The 17,635-nt window shown below is 50.7% G+C and overlaps 1 protein-coding gene across 2 annotated transcripts in view; it reads left to right on the plus strand.

The window, feature by feature from the left end:
* Positions 1-8,343, plus strand: part of CACNA2D2 (calcium voltage-gated channel auxiliary subunit alpha2delta 2) — a 598,846-nt gene extending 590,503 nt beyond the window's left edge. For both annotated transcript variants that reach the window (XM_074958327.1, XM_074958328.1), the window contains 4 exons: positions 293-416; positions 2,358-2,467; positions 3,250-3,338; positions 3,668-8,343. In XM_074958327.1, coding sequence (XP_074814428.1) covers positions 293-416; positions 2,358-2,467; positions 3,250-3,338; positions 3,668-3,796 — 452 coding nt within the window. In that variant the 3' untranslated portion in view covers positions 3,797-8,343. The remainder of the gene's footprint in view (positions 1-292; positions 417-2,357; positions 2,468-3,249; positions 3,339-3,667) is intronic.
* The last annotated feature ends 9,292 nt before the right edge of the window (positions 8,344-17,635 follow it).

The raw sequence follows: 17,635 nt of genomic DNA on the forward strand, positions 1-17,635 counted from the left end.
GGAGACTACTAAGTGACTGAGATAGATAGATGATGTCACCAGCTGATCCTCCATTGACCAGCACCTGGAGTCACTGCAGTAACCACCCAGCCCCAGTGTGCACATTTCAGGGGTACATTGTATTGCTTTCCAGAATATCATGGAGTGTATTTTTGGACAGCAAAGTCCGCCTTAGTTCTGGCCACTGCTTCAGAGGGGCTTAGAGAAGCAGGGCACATTCCAGTGGGGTGGGAATGAGCAGCCAAGGGTTTTCCTCCTGCCATGTCCCACTGTGTCTTGTCCCCGGTGACAGAGGATGTCACAGCAGACAGCATGGAGTCCAGAGAGACCAGCTGCATCATGAAGCAGACGCAGTACTACTTCAGCACCGTCAACGCCACTTATAACGCTATGATCGACTGTGGAAACTGCTCAAGGTCAGTGCGACAGGGTGCCCATAGCGACGGGCTTCAGAGCGCTGGTAACCAGAACATGGTGTCCTGACTGCATTTCACAGCTAGAGAACATGGGCTCTGTTGCAAGGAGGGCTGGGGGCGTGAGAGTGTCTTTCTCCTTCCAAGGGGTCCTGAGGCTGAGGACACTGGAGTGCCCTAGTGTCAGTCCTGTGCAGCAGGCTGCATGTCGTCAATCCAAGGGCTTGGAGAGGAAGGAGCCGGGCTGCTGAAGAAGAGCAGAACAATGAAGATGGCTCCTTGGGCCCCATCCAACTCCTGTTAAAATCAAAACAAAGAGTTCATTCAGTGAAGCTGAATCAAGTCCCATGCAAAGGAAGCTCCATCTCTTCTTTCCACTTCAGCTGCTTCTTCTTGAGAGTGGCACAGTTGCTTTGCAGTAGCGCCAAGGATTGGAACAAACACAGCAGCGCTGGCAGTGTCATAAGCAGTAGCAATCAACAAGCATGCAGTGGTACTGCATCTCGAGTGCATTTGCAGGTTTGAAGCCAAACTCTTTGTGCCATCAGCTCTGTGCAGAATCACAGGCAGCTGCTAGAATGTCACTGCTTGCGCTTGTGTGATTTGTTTTGTTGCATTTGGCTGCGGAGTCCCTGATCCACAGGGTTGTATGAGAGATCTGCACTCTCTGAGCCATTGTTAGCTGATCAGACTCCTCCGCCCAGAAAGCCTTCCTGATGAAAAGCTAGGGAACACTGACACCTGGGAGAGGAACTTTCTCTTCCCCTTCAGGTTCTTTTTTAACTCAGGAGGTCTTGCGGTTTAAAATGGTGGTGTATTTTATACTGGACCAAATACAAATCTGTGTATGGGACCAGTGTAAATGAGAGCAGAATTTGTTACATGATCATTTTAGCTGATCCTAATTAAGCCACGTTAGCCAAAGGTCTGTCAGCATGCACAGAGGCCAGGCTACTCAATTCTGAGCAGTGCCTTGCGTGCTGGGATCTGTAGTCTCTCAATGGGCAGCTGCATCCTGCTCCATGGTACATAGTTTGGATGGTGCCCTTCATCACCTGCCCAACTGACACGTCACCCTCGGTTGGGCAAAGCTTGGGTACCTTGCTGACTCAATAAGAACTGCAAGACCAGAAAAGTCTTGTGGGTGCATGAATTAATAATGACTTTAATTCAGCCGATAGTGAGTTATTGATTGCTGAGATGCCCAGGTGGCAGCAGCAATCCCCCCCGAAAAGGTCCCCGGTTTGTTCCCACGCCTGCTGAGAAGGGGAAGGAGGATGCAGCGGTGCTGGGGTTGGGGGTGCCAGAGCTACTGTTCCCTCTGTGATGTGATGGCCGTTGTGGCCCTGATCTAATTTTACACTGGAGGTGTGAATTGTGTCTCTCTCTGTTTGTAAAGCACCACTCTCGGCTGTGGCCCCTTTATATAAATAAACACTTGCAATAGCATTGTCCCATGACACCAGCAATTGCTGGTACAGACCGCCCCTTGGGCTGAGTGAGCTGGATGCGAGGTGAGCTCCAAATTGTGCAGGCTACTGGGGTTTCATTAAGTGGAACCTTTCCCCTCTAACGGCAACACAGCGGCTCTGACGCCCGAATCCTCACAGCCTGGGCAGGAAGGAATTTCACCCGGCTGAATAGGGCCACCAGATGGGGTGAAAGCTTTGGACTCCTCTTTGGTACCTTAATCTTCCTTCACGTCCCTCCCTGATGACACTAGGGAGGTCACCAATGGCAGGGGATGTGGCAGCCTGTACTGGCGTGTGGGGCTCAGGGTCACAGGTCAGCCAAGCCAAGGAAGAAGCGCACTCATGGTAGCTAGGGGTTCCCAGGTAGCACTAGCAGGGTTTGCTCACCGCTCCTCAGGAGCGGCACAGCAGAGATGGAGGATTCAGGGCAGGAGATGTGGCCCAGGATAACCACATTGCTCCCCTCCCACAGGCTGTTCCACGCACAGAAGCTCGCCAACACCAACCTGCTGTTCGTCGTAGCGGAAAAGCCGATGTGCAGCCAGTGTGAGTCCACCAAGCTCCCTCAGGCGGAGATACGAGGTATCCTTTGATTGTTGCTGCATTGGGCTTCACAGCTCCCGCCTCAGCCCCAGGACACGGCCAACAGCCACTGGAGAGAAGAGGAGCTTTTCTACTGGATGATCATAGAGGGTGGAATTTACGCCGCACTGAGTGCCAGTACAATGCCCTATAAGTGCCTCTTTAAGCCCATAGGTTTCAGGAGAGCCCTAAGTGCAGCCCATGCTCGTGCAGGACCCACCCCCCGCCCCCGGCAGCCCAACACCTTAGAAATAACAAACACAGTCCACAGATCAACTCCCCTTGGAGCTGGTTGTGTCTCTGCCTTGTCTGAGTTCAGCTCTGAGCTGTTTCTCTTCTGGGCCTGCACCCCCCAAGAGTGTTCAGATGCCCAGGTGATCACTTAAGTTCTCCAGGCCAGGTGACTAGTGAGGGAAGGTTAAGGGAGCTGGAATTGTTCTCAGTGGGAAGAGAGGAGACCAAGGCAACCTGCCAGAGGGCTTCAAAGACAGCAAGGGGATCGATGATGATGGGTTGAGATACATGGTTCCCGCTAGAGAAGTGTTAAAAGCCAAGGGGCAATGCTGTGCACTAGCCTCCGAGTGAGGAGAGAAGAGAACCGGGGAGAACATCTTGGGAGGTCTCGGTCCTTCCCTAATCGCATACCTCATGAAGTCTCCTGCATTCTGGGTGGCCTCCTGTCCCATTGCTTAACTTCTCTAAGCCGCCCCAGCCCTGCTTCGTCCCTCTGCCCTCTCCCCCAGAATCATGCCTGCACCGCGTTGTATCCTTGACACATGAAGCTCCGCCGAGAGATCCAAATCAGTGTGAGCTGGTAGACAAGCCCCGGTACCGGAAAGGTCCCCACATCTGCTTCGACTACAATGCAACGGTAAGCGGGGGAACCAGTTCCAGGGGCAGGGGAAGCGGGGGTCCCAGGAGAAGGGAGGCAGGGCAAGCTGTGCACGGGATCTGCTAGGGATGGAAAGCAAGGTTGCCAGCAGCTCATGCTTTTTTAAGGATGCACCGGGTCATAGGCAATAACCTCCCCCTGGTTTGGAAGCTTTCCTAGAGTGAGTGCGTCTGTTCTGGGCATCAGTCAGCGGAAGCCGGTCACTGCATGGGGACTGCCTTTGTCCCAGGTCCCACTGGCACATGTGTGATGATCTCGCCCACCCACCCGATCCCTGCAGAAACCCATCTCGCCTTTTGTCTCCGCAGGAAGATACCTCAGACTGCGGCAGAGGGGCCTCCTTCAAACCCTCCCTCGGCATCTTGTTAGCCCTGCAGCTGCTGCTCCTCTACCTGACTGCCAGCCACCAGCCTCTGTCCTCGGCATCTTGCCTTTAAAACATCCATCTGGTCCAACCCATCCATTTTTCTTTTGTTTAAAACTCCATCTCCATCCTCTCCAGGCGTGTTGGAAAAGGGCAACTTCTTCTCGTCCCATCCGCTCTGGTTACACCTTGGCTGTGGCTCATGAGGACCTCCTCTCACTCCACTCAGGAGCCTGGAATATCTTTTTCTTTTTCCTTTTGTTTTGTTTCCCATTCTCTCCAACCTGGCCTTGCCTTTCTAGTGTCTCTGTGCAGCAGGTTGGCAAGAACTGAGCTTGAGCAAGACTTGGGGAATCACAACCCATTTGAGGCTTCTGTTCTTCAGACAGTGAGCGTCCTTGAGCTCTTGACTCCTTGACCCTGTCCTCTCCCTGCCATTGAGCTTTTGGCCAAATACGAAGAACAGTGACCTGGTTTTTTGGTTTGGTTTTCTTTTTTTTTTCTCTCTCTCTCTTTTCCCTCATGGAACCTGTGGAATTCTGGGAGGTTTTGTAGTTTCCATTGAGAGATGTCTTGCCATTTTGCTGTCTTAAAGTATTTAACCAACACTGATGCCGGATTGCTCTTGTGTTTGAGATAATCTGCCCTCCCGCCCTGCCCATCCAAATGAAAACGCAAAACAAAATAGAAGAGAAAAAAAGTTTTCTTGCCAAATTGAGACGAGTCTTGTTAACTTCTCAGCCAATCACCGTGGCTTCTTGAACTCAAAAAACAACCAATGTCATAGTTTTATAATGTCCTCATTTGCTTCTCCATGCCACCCAATCCCTAGGTGCTTTCCAGTGCCATCCCGTCCAAGTCTCACCTTATTTACATCCATCTTATTCCAATCTTCAATTATTATTTTGTAGCCTGAGGATTTTAAACCAGATCTTTCTACATCTACTTTCCAACGTTTTAGCCTGAAGAAGTACAAGTATTTATTGTCAGCAACAAGGACACACACACAAAAAAAGAAACTTGAATGGAATGTCATGGTCAGTATTATTTATTTAAATCGATAACTCTGTAGTGGGGAAGTGGGAGAGAGGGTCCAAGACCTTCAGCAGCCATTCATGTACATCATTCTAGCCCTGGCATACAGTGGGTGGGACTAATCATGGGTAAGAAGAACTTCCTGGTCCAAGTTGTGTCCTCGTTCCCCAGAGATATCCTCCCACTGCATCCCAGGCTGGATAACAGCTGCCCCTGGACAGTTGACCCAAGGGTACATTAGCAGGAGCTTGGCTAAGGGTTCATGGATCTCTCTCTGGACCGGACTACCACGGTTGGGGCAGGCACTAGCCACTCCTTTGAGTAGCGTGCCCTGATCCTTTGTGCTGGGTCATTCTCCACCAGGCACGCAGAGCTGGAGAGGATCCATCAGGGCCTTTTAAAACACCCAGGGCGTGGTATAAGAAGGGTGCTGAGCCCCCACAGCTCCCATAGACCTCAGTGGGGTTCAACACCTCCAAAAAGCCCAGCCCAAGCTCGTCCCTGGGTGTAACTGTTAAGTCAGCAGAGATACACCAGAGTTTGACCTTACGCACCTTTGGCCATCGGTTGCCTGGTGGACGCTTTGGAAAGGGCATGCGCTAGCAAGGGGGTTTGGCCACAGAGCAGGGGGTTGAGCCCCAGAGGCGTAAGTTCAGCCTCCCGAAACGGCATGCCGGGCAAGAGAAGGAGGAAGATGCTACACAGGCAGAGGTAACGTGCCAGGTGAGCCACCAGCAGGGGGATGCCGTGATGCATTTGACACATTATTATCTGGGTGCCCACGGCCCTTGTTTTCACACTTGGAATGCCTCGGTGCATGACGCATGTTACCCTGGGCCTGTGAAGCACCCAGATGTCTGGGAGAGGGCAGAACATCTGGATCCTAGGGTCTCACTAACTGGGAGACTTCAGACTGACCCATCTTTCAAGTAGCAGCCAGCACTTTCTGTCCCTGATGTCACATATGTATCCGGATGGCATCAGATGCCCTCCACAGGGGCCTTTCAGATCTGGTTTTAGGGGAGAGGGTTCTATGGGCACCTGCCACTCAACTCAAGCCCCCGCCAAGAGCCCCTCCAGTTGTCTTCATAACGGCATGTTTTATGTCTGGGGCCAGCTTTTGAAATCAAAGTCAGAATCCCTTCCCCCATAGCGAGTGGTGTCTGGATGGGATAGCAAAGTGGCAGGGCTAGCTCTGTGCTTGTCCCCAGCTGTTGGGGCTGTTCCTGGTGCACAGGCAGGGACGCCATTCAACACAGGTTCAGCTGCACTGGAGTACTCTCCCGACCCCAAAGCCCCCTTCTCTCCAGCCAAATATCCCCTCTGCCTCTTTGCATTGGGTGGCCAGGAAAGGGGAAAGGACCCTCGCTCATTGCTGCTTCATGGGTGGGCGCATAGAGCAACATCACGAGGGGCAGCTCAGTGGAGTGCAGGGAGCAGGGCAATGCAATTGTGGCTCCACGCAGTGTGAAAGCAGCTCCGTGCAGTGCGACACTCCTCTGAGCATTGGAACACAGTGGTGGGAAATGTGACGCAGCTTCATATCGCGTGAGGCAGCTCTGGGCAGTGGGAGACAGCTCAGTGCCTCGCCACGCACTGGAGCAGAGTGGCGCAGCTCAGTGCCATGTGACGCTCCGGAGCGGAGTGCTGCAGCTCAGTGCCATGTCAGGCCACGTTAATGCAGCTCAGCAGAATAGAGTGCAGTCCCATGCGAGCGATGCCATGCTGTGCACCATGATCCAATAGGCCTCTGGCACATCTGCTGGGTCTTCTTAGCTTCCCTTTTAATCACTCTCTGTACGGGGAGCAGGGTGGGGTATTTAGTCTTTCTTGCTATCTCCACAACCAATCCTGCCTCAACCGCTATGTCGTTAGCAAGGGGTTCATGTGCTGTCACAGCTGCCATCCCTGTCTTCAGAACCAGCAGCCGAATGTCCGAGAAGGTCTCTCCTTCCAGAGCTCATTGCTTCCCGTTCTGTCCACGGCTCGCTCGGTTTAGTGTTCCTGTTAGCAAAGATGAGCCCAGCCATTGCTGACCCACAGCTGCTGACCTGTGCCCCCCACCTCATCTTGTACCCTCGGTCTCTCCTGAGCCAAGACTGCCAAGCCGTGCCAGACCGTGTGACTGCTTTGTGACGTGGGCAAACGTCTGTGAGGTACTGACAGATCCCGCCCCACCTCCATTTCCTTTCACTTCTCACCAAAGCCGGACTGAACCCCTAGGGTAAAAACGAGCCTGCCGCCACCGTGCCCCCATCTCTGTGTTTGCCTGAAGCCACGGAGCCAGGGAATGGGTGTCCCCGCTCAGGAGCAAACAGAAACCAAAGGCCAAGGGAGAGAAAACCAGATGTACGCTCCTATAGAATCTCCTTGATTTTTGGTGTGTTGACACCTGGGCAGGAAGAGCTAGGAACAGTGTGGAGGGGAGGCAGGCGGGCGGGGGGCATTGCTCTGCTGTGTGACACCACAGTGTGGAGCCAATATACAGGAGCCACTTTGTGAGCTGCTTGTATAACCTACTGGCTTAAGGCCCAGCAGAGTGTCCACTGAGCCTGGATGAGCCCTTTGTTTGATCGTGTCTCCCACCAACAGATGGCCCCCGTGACTGTAGCAGGCTGCTCCTTTCAGCTAAGAGAGCTCTCTGTTAGCTCACAGAGCTGGGGCTCATGCAGAGGTTGTATTTCCCTCCCCCTGGCTGCTAGCGTGTGGCAGAGCCAGTTGCATCTGGAATATGCACAGCGCAGCCCCATCAGCATTAGCCAGCCAGGCTGCATCGTCTCTGCTCTGTGAGAACGGCGTCTCCCCAGGGCTCCAGATCAGGGCACCTTGCAGCCCCAGCCTGGGCTCCCAGAGTGAAGCCAGGCTCCTTCCCACGCACCTGCCATGCCCTGAAACAAGACATTAGCCCCTTGGGGCGTTATTAGGCTAGCGCCCCCGCTGTGCCCTGCCTCCACCCTGGCACTACAGCTCTGTTCCTGCTGGGCAGAGTGCTTCCTGGGATCCAGCAACAGCACACAGCCCTCGTCAGATACGCCCCCCACCACACACACACGCTCACCCCATGTGTTCACACAGCCACCTGCAGACACATCCCCTCGTTCGCACAAGGGAATACACACTCTTGTGCGTTCACAGACTGTGCCCACACCAGCACATCCTGGCCACGTGGCTACCCCTCCTGTGAACACACACCCGCGTACGTACACACGCTCCTGCACACACCCTAACACAACCTTTGGTTCAGGGAACCATTTTGTGCCAGGCTACTGTCATCACCCCTCACCCAGGAGCCTGGTAGCGCCATTCCCCCTGTAACCCTACTCTGATCCTGACACAAACTTCACCCCAGCAGCCGCAGGGCCAAACAGGAGACCAGTCAGAACACCCAACGCTAGCGGTGGCTTTTCCCCTTGAATTCCCCTAGCACTGTGTTTGTTTTCCCTGAAGGAACTCTGACCAGATCCCACCATTGCCATAAGCACCCAAGTCCCTTTGCCCCCCAGCTGCGTGCCCTGCAGGAGGCTGGCACTCCCAGCCTGCAGGAATTTCAGAGGTCTCCCAGTGAAGCGCCAGCAGTGCAGAGTGCAGGGGACGAGGTAGGGGGGAGGAGATGGCTGGGGCAGAGTGTGCTGATGAAGTGGGGGTGGGGCAGGGGAGAGCCAGGCAGAGTGCAGGGGATGGGAGGGAGCAGGGGAAGGGAAGACTGGGGCAGAGTGCAGGGCAGGAGGTGTTGCGGGGGGCAGGAGATGGCCAGGGCAGAGTGCAGGGGATGGGGGATGGTGGGGACAGAGTGCAGAGCCCAAGGTGGGGGTGGGGGAAGGGATGGCTGGGGCAGAATGCAGGGAATGAGCTGGGGCTGGGGCAGAGTGCAGGGGATGAGGTAGGGTGGGTAATGGCCGGGGCAGAGTGCAGGGGATGAAGTGGGGGTGGAGGTAGAGGGGATGGCCGGGGCAGAGTGCAGGGGGTGAGATGGGGGTGGAGGTAGAGGGGATGGCCGGGGCAGAGTGCAGGGCGTGAGGTGGGGGTGGAGGTAGAGGGGATGGCCGGGGCAGAGCTGTGCAGAGTACACTGAGGCTAGCAAGGGAGCCAGTGAAGGAATTTGATGCATGTGCAGGGTGCTGGGGATCGGGCGGAGGAGGGGAGCCGGGGTTTGGGGGTGGGTTCAGGGCAGGAGATGGGGAACCAGTGACCTACCCATCCCCACTTAGGAAAGCAACAGGGGCTGGAGCACACCTCATCTCACCCTGAGCTGCTCTGTTTCCAGTGCAGCACTGGGGGCTGCATTGGCCTATTGGCCATCATCATTTTAGCTGTGTCCACGTACCCCTGTACCTGACACACAGCTGCCAGCAGGGGGCGCCCAGGGCTGGCTGGAACTGAAATCACCGGACCTTTGTAATGCTTATATAAAATTAATTCAACTAAACCAACTTGGGGGATGGGAGGGGGGTGGAAAGGGGGAAGCCACAGACCTTGCCGGTTTGACCCTTGAGCCGGGGGGGGGGAGGGGGCGGGTAAGGGAAGTGATTCATTAATTAATGACTGGGTTAATTAATGGTCATTTTGCTTGTAGCTTTTTCAGTGTGTGTTTGGTTAAATGTCTCTGGGAAACGTGTTTGGAACAGATGGCTGGATCTGTGTTACTGGGAGTCTGTGTAATTCTATAGTCTAGTTAGGTGCTCATTTGAGAATAACAAAAAAGCCTATACATAAATATAAATATATATATTCTATTTTACGTTTAAAAAACTAAAAACTAAAAGAACAAAGTGAACCACTAGATAGTTGTTCTGCTGGGATCAAATCCTGATCATTCCTCATCTGAACGCTTTCTTCTGCTCATTCGAAAGGGTTGTTTTTTTTAATTTGATTTGATTTTATCTTTTTTTGTACAGAACAGTCAGAAAACTTTAAAAAAAGACAAAAAACTTTGTAAAATATTGTGTGTGTGATTCCTTGTAAAATATTTTCAAATTGTTTATTACAGAGGATCAGTTATTAAATAATGTTCATATTTTCACTTCACACGTGGTGGCTTTTTTTAACTGGTTTTGAATGGGATTGGGGAGGGTGGCTGGGATGCCATGTATGCTGGGGAATTAGTAGCTGCTTTAATGGATTGATTGCTCCTGCTTGACTCTGGGAGGTTGACATGTCAGTGCAGAATATTAGGTTCTTATAGATATACAAGGCAGGCTATGCCCCTATACTCAGCTGGCAGGGGGTTGCAATGCCCAAAGCCAGCTGCCCCTTGCTAACCACGTGGGCCCAACAAGGAGAATGCAAGTGGACAAGCCCTTCATTCAGGTATGGGGGGGGTTCCTACAGGAGGACTGGTTATCCCAGCTTATGCTGGCCATGAGACTTGTCGTGGCAGCTGAGTGGGGCTGGTGCCATATCAGGATTCAGGACCTAGCGCCCCAAGGCTGGAGGAAGCTGCTTGTTCCCCCGGGAAGGCGCTGGCGAAGGGAGCACCCATCAGTGTTCTCCAGCACGCCTGGTTGGTTGATGCTCATTGTGTCATCAGCAGGCTCCTTAGGAGAGCCAGAGGGCTCGCTGAGAGGAAACATGTTAGAGGTCTCTGAGTCTCCACCCTCCGATCCCTCACAAATGCACCCAAGCATCTCAGTCCCTGGATCTGTCTCTCGTCTGCTGTTTAGTCACAAACACATACGCCTTCCTATGCCACAAAATGCAGCCCCACAAGGACACAACGGCTGGCTGCCTGCTGGCTGGCCCATTGGCAATGGTGGAAGACAGGCTGGTGGACAGCTGCACCGAGCGGTGGAGATGGGGGGACGGAACAGGTCAACATCAGGCTGGTAAGGGCATGAGTTCTAATCCTGGCCACGTTGTAAAGTCATCTCCCCTCTATGTGTGTGTGAGTTTCCCCAGCTGGGCAATGGGGCCGCCCTGCATTACCCCTCAGGGGTTACAGGAAGATGAGTTCAGTAAATGTCAGCTAGACACTGACCAAATTGGGGCCTTTCCAGGACCAGACTGGGCCTCAAAGATCTACCCTGCCACCACCTGACAGAGGCCGGAATGGGGAGTGTGGCGTAGATCAGCCAACAACTACTGGCCGCATTACAGCACTTCATAACCCCACATGGGCAAGTTACCTATGAGACTAGGGAGAAGGTGAGCAGAGGACACAGGCGGGCAGATTTAAGGTTGTGTTGGACCATTGACTTGCCTGAGTTGCTAGCAATTAGGGTTTGTTGACAATTACAATGTCTTTAGAGGAAACTATGCTGCATTCTCAGCCCTCCCTCTCATTGTTATTTGTTAGGTATGTGCATTGTGATTGTGCCTAGAAGCCTGCATTGCGCTAGGCACTGTACAAACACAAACCAAAACCACGTATCCCTGCCCCAAAGAGCTGCCTAGCCAAGTAACACTTCTCTGGCTGCAACTAGCAAAGAGATGGCGCTGGCAATGAAACCTCAGCCGTAACACCACAGACGCTGATCTATACCCGGGGAAGGTGCCAACTTAAGGCCACCAAACTCAACGGTAGGGGCCTTTATAGCAGTGATACTCAGACTGTGGGTCACGCGCCACAATGTGACTGTTGCGGCACATGACATGAACACATGCAGCTGAAGAAGTGAGGTTTTTACCCACGAAATCTTATGCTCAAATAAATCTGTTAGGCTTTAAGGTGCCACCGGACTCCTTGTTGTTTTTGTTAAAACACTGTGTTACTTCATTATTAACCAACAGACGTTATTAACCAATCAGGATGCTTTCATTGTATTATTAACCAACTGTAATTGATAATGATAATACTTGGTCAGTGAATATAAGAACGGCCATACCGGGTCAGACCAAAGGTCCATCCAGCCCAGTATCCTGTCTTCCGGCAGCAGCCAATGCCAGGTGCCCCAGAGGGAATGAACAGAACAGGTAATCACCAAGTGATCCACCCCGTCTCTCGTTCCCAGCCTCTGGCAAACCGCGGCTAGGAACACCGTCCCTGCCCATCCTGGCTCATAGCCATTGATGGACCTATCATTCCCCTGTCATACTATTTAAATAAGACTATGTAGTACTATAGTAAATGAAACAATGAAGGTCTTTTGGGTAATGCTGAGTGCTAATTTGGCTCCTGAACCACGGAGGTTTGCGTATCACTGCTTTATAGCAGGAGAATTGGGCCCTAAATGAGAAGCAAATCAAGCCCCTACGGTTTCTGCTGTGACCTGTAAAAGGCGTCAGGGAAATGTACAAGAATCTGTCAAAATTTGTGTAAGGCATCAGGCTCTCCCTTCCTTCCAGTGCCCAGCAGATACAACGCTCGAGTCACTAGAGGACTTTCATCTTCTGCTCAGGGCCTGAAACCCCAACAGGAAAGGAAATCTCATCAGCTCAGGGCTCTGCTAAGCCGCTTGCTTACCCCACCGTTCTAGCTGGGCAATGAGGACACCTTTCATAGCGCCCGCCCAGAATGGTACTTGGGCCTGTAGGAGGGTTGGGGGCTGCAGCTGAGGAGGGGATGGGGATTTCCAGTAAGAAGCAGAGCTATCATTAACAAGGAGAAGCAGGAGCAGCAGGGATCCCCTTGGGAGAGGAAGAAGTGAGAACCTGCTGGAGGAAAAGGGGCCTCAGGCAAGAAAACCCTGGCTGGTGGCACTCAGCCAAAGAGCGGGGAGGCTCCTGCAGAGCCCAAGTGGAGGGGGTGAGAGTTTGCAGAAGAAGAGCTCAAGGGATGGGCCAGATTTACATCTCCTTATGTTTAGTAAGGCCTTGGTGGGACCATGGTTGAAGATCAGCAGGGAAGAGGCACCTCTGTTTATGATTTCTAGTCTCTTGTCAAGTTTGGACCCTGAGGACTTTATCTTTGGCCTTGAACAGCTGCTGTTTGTCTTAACAACTGAGGCTGAACAAGGGCATGATTGAAATAAGTTTGTGAAATCCCTGGTCATCAAGCTCCTGAGGAGGGGGAAAGTGAGGCAGAGTGCTGCAACACTGGGTCTTGCCACCATGGGGTGCTACGAGATGGAGGCCATTGTAGCACCCCAGGCACCAAGACTCTTGTGTGCAGAGCCACTCTCCTCAAAAAGGGAGAAAGAGCAAGCCACCAGGGGAAGCACCAGAAGATAAGGTGCTTGGTTTGGAATGGCTATGCCATCAGAGAGCTTAAGAACAGCAGAAAACCCTGCGCATGCACAAACAGATGCATGCCCACATGTGTCCATCTCAAGCATGCACATACATACACACGCACACACCCATCCATGTTTGTGTCACCTGCTGTTAGAAAAAGGGCTGTGCTTTCCTTTCGACGTGCACGGGACCTGTTGGGAAGCAGCCTCCACAGAGAACAGAAAAGGGAAAACAATCAAGCACTAATATCCAGACAGCCTGGCTGAGACACCAGCAGCCGTAACTATCAGTCCTTCCATGCTGGCCGACATGCAGCGGGAGAGGTGAGTGAATCGAATGGTACTACTGTGTATTGTGGGAGGGAGTGTCTTATGGCAAGGAGTCTTCCTGAAGCAAGGAAAAATCCCACAGTTACTGAAATTTGGCAGGAAGAGCCTCTCAAATATGGACATAAACGGCTTCTTTGTCCTTGAGCATATAAGAAGTCTTGGCAGAATTAGATTTTTATTTTTTATCATTTCAGTGGATAACATCAATGTTTATTTTTAAACATTTTTTCCATTTTTATCAATTTAATTTTTCACAGCTGTGCAAGCTTATGGATTTTAAGCATTTTTAATTTTTTGTCAGCTATTTCAACTTTCACAGTTGTGAGAAATTATCCGGGGGCTGTCAGGCAATAATTACTAACAATAGATGCTGAGATTCAAAAAGTTAAAGTTTTATAACTGTTAAATCACAAATTGTCAACATCACCTGTCAAAATATACAATGTAAATCTTAAACTCTATATTAATCAGTTCTCAAGCAGCATTTTTCTAACTTTGCTGCTATGTACATTTCAATTATAATAAGTGAAAATATTTTTTCGTCATTTTGTGTGTGTCTGGTGAAAACAATGTTTACCAATGTTTATGGATAAAAATCTAATCCAGTTGGCTGTCTGGTTTCACTAGCAATAAGTGATGCATTAAGCAGGCAGAGTCGTAGTGTTTAATATACTGTGAGGCCAGCAGTATCCGCTGAGGTTCTGCTATATTAACGCTAGTAGCATCCAGGTACTTGGCTTTTATAGCTGTACCTCAGGTCCTTCACCAATCTGAGTCCTGCCTGAAACCTTATTCTCTCTCTTCAGTTCCACTCATCATACTACCGGTATAACTAGTTTTGGTGCAGTCTTGCCCCCAGAGAGATCAGGCATGGGGAATGATGCTGGGCCCTTGAGAATTTGGCATTCCTTTAGGGATGCTTCAGCCTGTTGGCTTTGAAATGTAGAGCTGTAGCTGTGGCCTCTGGACAGTCAACAATAGGGAACTTACTGGTGCAGCCTTGCCCTAGGATCCTGTGTGCTTTGTGCTGGGGGTCCTCTACCGAAACATATTGTCCTCTCTTGTTGATACTGTGCTTTCAAAATTCTCATCTCCTGCAGAATCTTCTCCCAGCCCAACATGCACCTGGACCTTTCCAAGCTGTGTATCTGTTTTGCAATTAAAAATTACCATGTCCACAGTCCCATGAACAAAAGACAAGGGCCCATTTCTGCCCATCCTACAGCTGAGAGGAAAGCTGCCAGGGTCCGGCAGTACTGCTGCTCTGAGCAGCAAGGTGAGTGTGACGTATGCTGTCCCACAACCCCCTGAAATGCACTCATGAGACCTCCAGGAATCTCCTCCATGTTGACTCTGGCAGCATGGAGGGCTCACAAAGCCTCCATGTTCTCCCTGGCTGACTTTCCCGCAGGCGGAAGTCCAGATTTACCCTGTGGCTTGACAGAGTCACAGATGGGGAGCTATTACTGCTCAGGGTAGAAGATGCAGCTGTTCCTCCAATACGTTAACCTTTATGCGCTGACTATTCATGTCCCCTGCAGCTGTGGGGAGCAGAGCACCTACAGAGCAGCTAGAAAAGGAAGAAGGGAAAGTTGGGCTTCCTCAGGAGATCTCAGTTCTCTTTCTGGGTCTGCCACTGCCACTTTGGGCAACTGATTTGTCTTCTCACTTCTTCTGTTTCCCCATCTATTAATGTCTTGTCTGTAAACTCTTCCTAGTCAAGGCCACCTATTGCTGTGTGTATGTACAGCACCTAGCACCCTGGCATCCTGATCTCAACCAGGGCCTCTAGGCACTCCTGAAATAGACTAGTAGGAGCAGCTGTGCTTTCAGCTTGATGATGATGATCCAGTGATGAGCTATTTAAAAGCCTCTCTAGAGGGGTCTGAGATGTAGCTGTTACAGTTTCTCTCCCCTCTTAGGGCCTTGTCTTCACTAGGAAGAAATGTGTGTTCTTCCCACCAGGTAAAATCCTGAAAGACAAGGCGATTTGTTGCTTTCCCCTGAGTTAGCAGCCTGAGGCTCCCTTTAATGGTATCTAGGATTTTATCATGTGTTCGCTAACACCTTTTTCCGCAGTTTTGGCACACGTAAGCCATTTATAGTGGGACGTCTGAGGCTGGATTCTCTTCTCACCTGGGTTTTATGCCAGTGTAGCTCCATTGGAGTTAGTCCTGAGTGATGTGCTGAGAGAGGAGAATTGGGCCAGTGGCAACCAAGGAAGAGGTTGTTACAGGCAGAGGGCTACAAAAATTGGTCCCAATGAAAAGTTGAAAACATTTGTAAAATCTGGGGCACATCCAGCAGCGGTAACGGGTTGTGGGATGTGAGGATTTTATTGGAGCAGGTCTGGGCAGTAAGGAAGGGGCCATTTTAACAGCCCCATTTCTCGCTGTGACCCCATGATGTCAGCTGGTAGAATGACTCAGCTGGATGAGCACAGTCTTCTCCTGAATGTCTGGAACAAGAAATCAAGCTAAGGGAACATGAGCAAAGCGAGAGCATTTCTCTTGGAGCTGTGGGCGCATTGGAGGCTTCACACGCAGCTCAATCGCTTTCCTACCCAACATTTCCAAGGGCACCCCAGCATGGAAACCCATTAGAAGCCCATAAAGGACAGTCATCATGATGTCCTGGTGAATGAGACACTGGGCGAGCAACAGCCCTTGGAAGTAAAACGCCCGTGAGGCTGTCGGGAAATTGCTTCTGTATTCCCTTTGCTTTGGTGCATTGTTTGTAACCCTTTGAGTCCTAGATTCCTAGACCACCAGGGATCATTGTGATCATCTAGTCTGATGTCCTGTGTAACACAGGCCAGAGAACTGCCCCATAATAATTCCTACAGGAACCTCCAATCTTGATATAAAAAGTGTGAGTGACAGAAAATCCACCCCAACACTTGGCAAGTTGTTCTGATGGTTAATTTTAAAATTACACCTTATTTGCAGTCTGAATATATCTACCCTCAACTTCCCACCATTGGATTGTGTTAGACCTCTCTCTGCTAGACGGAAGAGTCCATTATTAAATATCTGTTCCCCATATCGGCATTTCGACTGTGATCAAGTCACCCCTTAACCTTCTCTTTGTTAAGCCAAGTAGATTGAGCTCCTTGAATCTATCACAAGAAGGCATGTTTTCTAATCCTTGATTCCAACACCATCATTTTCTAGTGCGCTCTCACTCCTCCCTGTCCTTATCTGACTTGCTGTTGCCAGCTCTTGTGATTTGACATGGGTCTCACAGTAGCGGGGTTTTTTTTTTTCTTTTAGCACCAGCGCCAGGAGTCAAGTGGTTACTTGAGACTCCAGCTTTCATTTTAAAAAATAGTAAATTGCTAGCCCTTGTGATGGCAGAGAAAAGCTGGAAAATATGGCACATAAAAACCCCAAAATCCAGGAGGCAAATAAAAAGAACCCAGCACTGATTAGTGTGAAAATCTCATGACTGCTAAGCCAATTTCATGACTTTTGGGGGCCTGACTCATGGTTTTGGAATGTTTGGGGCTGACAATACTGCAGACTTGTTTGTGTTGGTTTGACAGACATTTCTGCCTCTCACATTTAGACAACGGGGATAGCAAAGGGGTCAGAGGCTGTGTCAGTCTAGTTACTGTCCTAGCCCCTGTCTTCTCCATCACATATCCCTCAACCTATCTTTGTTTGCACTAAGAAAAGGAGTACTTGTGGCACCTTAGAGACTAACCAATTTATTTGAGCATAAGCTTTCGTGAGCTACAACTCACTTCATCGGATGCATGCTGTAGCTCACGAAAGCTTATGCTCAAATAAATTGGTTAGTCGCTAAGGTGCCACAAGTACTCCTTTTCCCCAATTTAAAAAATTAAATTTTAATTTTTCTTAAAAAAAATTAAGAGATACGCGCTATATCAGAGTAGACTGTAAGCCCACAGAGGCAGGGACCTTTTGTACTTAGCTATATGGGGCCATGCAGCCCATGATGCTATGGAAATAAAGCATAAGAACAGTATCAATGCTGGGAAATGTTGGTGTCTTCGTTCGAAGTGCTTGAGAACATGCATACAGGAGAAAATCACGTGCATCTGAGGAAACCACAGTCTCAAGATGGAAGAAGAGCTTAGAGCATTGAGCTGTCCTTGACTGTAATTGGTAGGATGTTTGGGTACCCTATGCTGTGATTGGTGGGACACTAGGGTGACCTTGGCTGTGACCGGTGAGAAGTTTGGGACCCCTTTATTGTGCTTGGTGAAATGCTGGGGTGCCCTTTGTTATGGGTGGTGTCGAGATGGACTCCAAATGCTTTATAACAAGGCTGAGAGCCTCAGTTACATTGCTCCCATGCTGAGAGGGCCCTGTCCATAAACAAATACAGGGCACCCACTGGGTCACCCTGCCATGAGGGGTTCCTAGGAGACTTTCTTGCTGAGATCCTCAGAGCCTGGTGTACGCTGACCAGCA

The sequence above is a fragment of the Natator depressus genome, chromosome 7 (assembly GCF_965152275.1).
Source record: "Natator depressus isolate rNatDep1 chromosome 7, rNatDep2.hap1, whole genome shotgun sequence".
Lineage (NCBI taxonomy): Eukaryota > Metazoa > Chordata > Testudines > Cheloniidae > Natator > Natator depressus.